The sequence below is a fragment of the Azolla caroliniana genome, unplaced genomic scaffold (assembly GCF_043228905.1).
Source record: "Azolla caroliniana isolate FFs.n. ecotype wild unplaced genomic scaffold, voAzoCaro1.0.p SCAF_15, whole genome shotgun sequence".
Taxonomy (NCBI): Eukaryota; Viridiplantae; Streptophyta; class Polypodiopsida; order Salviniales; family Salviniaceae; genus Azolla; species Azolla caroliniana.
In genome coordinates, this window is record NW_028230450.1 from 15,225,870 (window position 1) to 15,232,210 (window position 6,341).

Sequence of the window (6,341 nt, forward strand, 5' to 3'; positions counted from 1 at the left end):
TATAACTTGCACAATTGTGACATAAGCCACAAATTGATACAAGTGATGACGGTGTTGTGCGCAAAGATGTAATACTCAAATCCATGAGTAAAACATCAATAAGGGAACTCATATGGTTTTACTCGTTTTCTAAGGCTTGATGATAAGAGTTAAACCTAGATGACCCGTTGAAAAAAAAATCGTTCAACAAGCCACTCCATACGAAAAATTAGTCTACACGTAAAGGTTACATTAAAATAAACGATGTAAATACTTTATACATGAAAAGGAAGTGGAAAAAGGAGAGTTAATTGTGGGCGGGTAAATAATAATTACTAGAAAATCATATAAGTGAAACAATACTTATGAAATTAAAATTTAATTAGAATAATCAACAATTAGGTGTATGGAATCAAACATGCCCTAAGATACGAAACCCTAGGGTAGTTGACATGCACCTCCTCAAGACCACCACATATCCCTAGAATCGGCCAAGTAATGGCTAATTAAAGAGGAAAGTGGCATAGGTAAGTGACATATACCTCGTCAAGGCCACATCATCCCTTAGAATCGGCCAATTGATGGCTAATTAAAAAGGAAAGTGGCATATGTAAGCTACATATACCTTGTCAAGGCCACAACATCCCATAAAATCAGCCAATTGATGGCTTAATAGAGAGTAGAGTGGCATAGGTAGGCAACATACACCTCGTCAAGGCCACATCATCCCTTAGAATTGGCCAAGTGATGGTTCAATAGAGGGGAAGAGTGGTATACTCAACATCATATGCAAAACGGCCATGAGATAAGCGTGTGCGATTAGAGCAAACACGCTCGACCCAATGCACAAGAATAATTATTATCATAAGAGTTCAAGAGAGGAGAGAGTGGGATATATATCGCAATATGCAAAAGGCCATGAGTTGAGCGTGTGCGATTAGTGCAAACACGCTCGACCCAATGCACAAGAATAATTATTATCATAAGAGTTCAAGAGAGGAGAGAGTGGGATATATATCGCAATATGCAAAAGGCCATGAGTTGAGCGTGTGCGATTAGTGCAAACACGCTCGGCCCGATGCATAATAATAAGTAAAATCGTAGCGTAGTAGGAGGTAGAAAGAAAGAGAATAAAACGTAATACCAATTTGATTCGACCATAAAGAACGCATAATAGAAAAAGAGAAGAGATCAAAAAAGAAGAATACCGGGTTTAGAGTGTTGTTTTGATCCTGAGAAGAGCATGACGAGCCTTGTTAGATCCCCCTCGCTCACACGCAAAAAACATCAAAACAACAAAAAAATTGTTAGTAAAAGCTCTGATACCACTGTTAAGAGTCTATTACTAATCAATAGACCAAATCAAGTAAAAAGGAAGAAAATAGATTGGATAGAAGAACCCGTTCCACCCGACCACCCCCGAGCTATGATCTAGACATAGCCAACCTACCACCGACGTCCCATACCGCCGGATATTAGGATGACTAATACCTTGGAAGAGATAAACACGATCGTCGAGACGAAAGCCTAGCCCGCACCACCGGTGTCTACGACAGCAGCCTTCCGACGTGATGATCCCTATGAGGGTAGCTAAGCCTCATATTTATACCTTTTCCTAGGCCCCTTGAATAGATGTGCCTTTCTAAAAGGCTCTCTATTCATTGGTTGTCTAAATCATGATAGTGCATGCACATATCATTCATTCTATCCAATCATTAGTCCCCTTTTTAATAATAGTGAACATACCCTTCACTAATGTAAATATTAGTGACCTACCCTCACCAACGTTATGTGTACATAACACGAAGGGAGCTCAAAGTTGAAGGGTGACTAGAGTCTAAAGGAGCACAAGGTCGAAGGGTTTAGGGTGTCAAAGGGAAAGAAGTGTCCTTCTCTTTCCTCCCTCTCTCTCTTGCAAGTAGGCTGACGATTAATGCATGAGGTTAGGGTGGAAACAAGCTATTAACGTAATGAAGATAAAATTGAGGATGGACAAGCAAGATTAAGAACGAGGAGACTCGTTTTTGGTCAAGAACATTTTGATTAAAAAATAATAACTCTTTATAGGTTACAATGTACAACGATCTTTGCGAACAATGGATTCCAATGATGGCAAGACAATGGATTACAACGATGGCAGCAAGCGCCAAGCACTAATAAGAAAAGAAGATGAAAATAGAATGTATGTTAGGAGGGGAGGACTGAAGCTTCTAATGATGACGGGTCAAGTGGGCCGCCAAGACCCCAACCACCTTCGATGGTTATGATGTCACGAATCAAGGTAGAGTTCTTAGGCCACCCGTCCTCCCTTCAAATGACCGGCATATGAGCTTGTTGAACCACTCCATGAAGCCCCCAAAATGCTAAATGCAAAAGGCAAAGATGAGAACCCAACAATTTCAAACAAAGAAGAAGACCAAAACACCAAAAAAATGAACTTGAGAGCAAAATGTGCCCACTTCCCCTCCTTTTATGGGAGGGGGGGGGCTCAAAATGTCATTATTTGAGAATGAAAGGGGGATTAAATAATTCTTGATTTGTTGCAAGGATTTCGAAATCTCCATCCTCCATTATGTGTCATGATTTTACATGTACTAGCGTGCCCCTTTTCGTTTCCTCCTTTTCACATTTCACCCCTTTTTCTCCACACACTTCCGCCCTTCCTTTTCCCATTTTCTACCTTTGGCCACATCGCATCACAACACCGCACGCATTTTGTTGGTTATGCATCCATGTAGCATGCAACAACACACATAGGGGAGCACATCAAACTCAATCACACGCAACACGCAACAAAGAGAGCACGTTGAACGCAACAACGCGTGCCACTCACGTTGTAGAGAGATGAGTACACAACACACACCACACCGCAAAGAGCACACCAAATGCAGGATCATGCAACACATGATTGAGAGAGGAGCACACCGAAGCAACAACATAAAGCATGTAGCACATAGGAGTAATAAAAACACGGAGAGCATGCTCAATATTGAAGAGAGAAAGGTAGGGAAGAAGATTGTTGAGGTGGGGCAGTAAACAACTTCTTAACCTTCAATTTAATCATATGGTTAGGTTGGGTTTGCCAACAGTCAAGGATACTATGTTTGTGTCACAAAGAAGAGAATTTAATGGTTTTTCGAACCGCAAGATCAACACTTCGCATTCCAAGAGGTTATACCTTTATTTGGGATAAGTTGCAAGGGTTGTTATCATCGTACGAGAATTCCTTATTTCAATGGAGGATCTCAAGAGCTTGATTAGATATTCGTCGAAAAGAGGAGATTGACTATGATCTCAACAAATGATGCTACTCACAAGTTGATTGATGAACATAAGTGGATGGAAGAAAGAGTTATAAAGATATGGAGTTTTCATAAGCCCATAACCTAGTGGTTTCATGTGATTAAGGAAACAAAATAAACATTCTTAGAGGAATGTGTTTAGTTTGTTTGGTGGGAATTGGAACATAGTAGGCATCGATTTCTTTCATGCATGATGGCTAGAATGGATTTGGAGGTGTATCAGTTTAGATTGGATGTCTTTTAATCTGGGGTAAAACTATCTTCATTCAATTGGGTAAAGTACATTTACTATATCATGAGTGATTCTATATTTAGCTCCCATGAGTCAGACATTTGAGCGAAGCGAACCTCTCTCTCTGAACGCCTTACATCAGGTCACCAACATAGAAGATTGGGGTAGAGCAGCTCTAGTTAGCGTTAACAAACTTGAACGGGATCGAGGATATATGAAATCCCTGCCACTATGTACTTGAATCAATCATATATCGATTTAGTGCGGGTGTCTTTTAATGTGGAGTAAACCTATCATTCATTCAGCTGGGGTGTTTTTTTTTGTTTTTCTTTTTAGCACATTTGGTGAGAGCAGTGTGGAGTTGGTGCCTCAATTCCAAAGTTGTTATCTTGAGGTATGTATTTGGGGGTTAGTTTTGTAAATTAGAGAAAGCAGTACTTCAAGTTCTGATTTCTTCTTGAAACCAAAAGAAGAAGAAACGCAGAGGAAATAGAGCAGACGCAGAAGAATCAGAGAGCCACGAAGCAGAAGAAGCAGAAGAAGCAGAAGAAAGAAGAAAGAAGAAAGAAGAAACCGGATCGGAAGAAACAGAAGGAAGGAAAGGGAAGGAACAACAGGGGAGCAGGAAGGAAAGGGAAGGAACAGAGCCATGTCTCGACGATACGACAGCCGGACCACCATCTTCTCTCCCGAAGGTCGCCTGTACCAGGTGGAGTATGCGATGGAAGCGATCGGGAATGCAGGGGCTGCAATCGGCGTCCTGAGCCGAGGCGGCGGCGTGGTCCTCGCGGGGGAGAAGCGTGTCACATCCAAGCTCCTGGCTTCTTCCAGATCTACCGAGAAGATGTACAAGATTGATGACCACATCGCATGTGCGGTCGCCGGGATCACTGCCGATGCCAACATCCTTCTCAACAAGGCTCGCCTCGAAGCTCAAAGGTACACTTTCTCTTATCAAGAACCTATCCCTGTCGAACAGCTAGTTCAGTCCCTGTCTGATACCAAGCAAGGCTACACACAATTCGGTGGCCTCCGCCCCTTCGGCGTCTCTTTCCTCTTCGCCGGATATGACAAGAACTTTGGATTCCAACTCTATATGAGTGACCCGAGTGGTAACTATGGTGGTTGGAAAGCTGCCGCCATTGGCGCCAACAGCCAAGCAGCTCAGTCCATGCTGAAACAAGACTATAAGGACGATATCACTCGAGAAGAAGCTCTTCAGCTTGCTTTGAAAGTCCTCAGCAAGACCATGGATAGCACCAGCCTCTCCTCTGAAAAGCTTGAGGTCGCAGAGATAAGCCTTGGTTCTTCAGGTGAGGTCAAGTATCAGGTGTTTTCTCCTGATGAGCTCGACAAGCTGTTGGTTAAGTTTGGCATCACCCAACCAAAGCCCGATGAAGCTTGAAAACATGTGTTTTCACAGATTTCTTGTGACTTCACTCAAAGTTTTTGTTCATGGACGGAACAAGTTTTATTCAGTAAATGACTTAATTATTGTTACAGAAATATGCACTCAAGAATATATTGATGTGGTTCTATGTGATTTAGTTTCAGATCTCTAGTCTTTCATTATAATTTGCTTTGGGTAATAGATATTAAAACTTTGCACCAGTTTCACAACATCCGATTTAATTGTCAGGCTCATGCATTTATTTGCTAAAACGATAGCATTTTGAGAAATTCTTTAGGGATTTCTCAAATTAATCATAATCTTTCTCGGTTGAGTGCTTTGTGTGCCTAAAGGAATGTATAGGCTTGTCTGGATGTATGAAGCGAAGTTTTTTTGTGACAGAACGATCATGCATTGCTCTGTGGATCTAGCTTCGTTAATAATCTTATAGAAACTATCTGCAGTTGTCTGTTATGATCTCTTTGTGCCCTGCCTTACGAATTGTTTATTTCATTCATATGTATCTGGATAATAGTTGATTTAGGATGCACAATTATTTTTTGTGAGGTATTTGGAGCCCTCTAGATGCTATAATATTGTAAGAATCGCTCTAGATTTGGAGGTGAATATTTATGCAATTGGAGGATGCATGAGTCAATCAGTATCCGAGACATGCCAGAGACATACGGACTATGGATCAATCTATCATTGCTCATGAAAGGATGTTTATTTCGTGTCAGGTTGGATAAGCTAGTAAACCTATTTTGTGAAAAATGGTAATATTATATAGAATCATGAGAATATTTAGATTTTTTGAAGGGTTGATTAATATAAAATATTATAAGCTTCACAAAAATGGGAAATTTGGTAATTTGTTGCAACTCCACCAATGGATAGACACTTTTCCAAATTTCGCAATGGTTTTTCTTCCCTTCTTCAATATCTGTGCATGTGCTTTTGAATGTGCTGTTCTTGCCAGACTTCTCACGACCTGTTCACATGTAGCAGCACTGAATATTGTTGGATCATAAAGCTCTGTGAAGTTGTTGCAACAGGAAATTCACAGTGGAGTTTTTTTCTTGTCCTAAGACCATCCTCTTGCATAAAGAGTTATAACTTGTGTGATAATTAAGTCGTGTACTTTGCAATATATAGATAGATAGATAGAGATGGACTTCATTAAAAAATGGAGAAGGTTGACCTGCAAAATCAACCCTTATATTAGCATTTGGGATGTAATGATAACTGTACATCATTGATGTCTTCCATGGCTTCTTATCTCCATGGACAATGTGCCAAGGAATCACCATAGAGGGAGCAGGAAATGTAGACAAAAAGGAAACCACAAGTACCAAGATATAAGGCCATGGGTCATACCATCACCAAATCAGGGAGATCAATGCTCACCATGTCTGATCAATATGAGGACACCCAAATG

The 6,341-nt window shown here is 40.8% G+C and overlaps 1 protein-coding gene across 1 annotated transcript; it reads left to right on the forward strand.

Moving 5' to 3' along the window:
- The first annotated feature begins 4,052 nt into the window (after positions 1 to 4,052).
- LOC147854788 (proteasome subunit alpha type-4-like) lies at positions 4,053 to 5,124 on the forward strand. The gene has a single exon (XM_087331624.1). It carries the CDS (start codon positions 4,163 to 4,165, stop codon positions 4,916 to 4,918), a length of 756 nt encoding a protein of 251 aa, XP_087187750.1. The 5' UTR covers positions 4,053 to 4,162; the 3' UTR covers positions 4,919 to 5,124.
- The last annotated feature ends 1,217 nt before the right edge of the window (positions 5,125 to 6,341 follow it).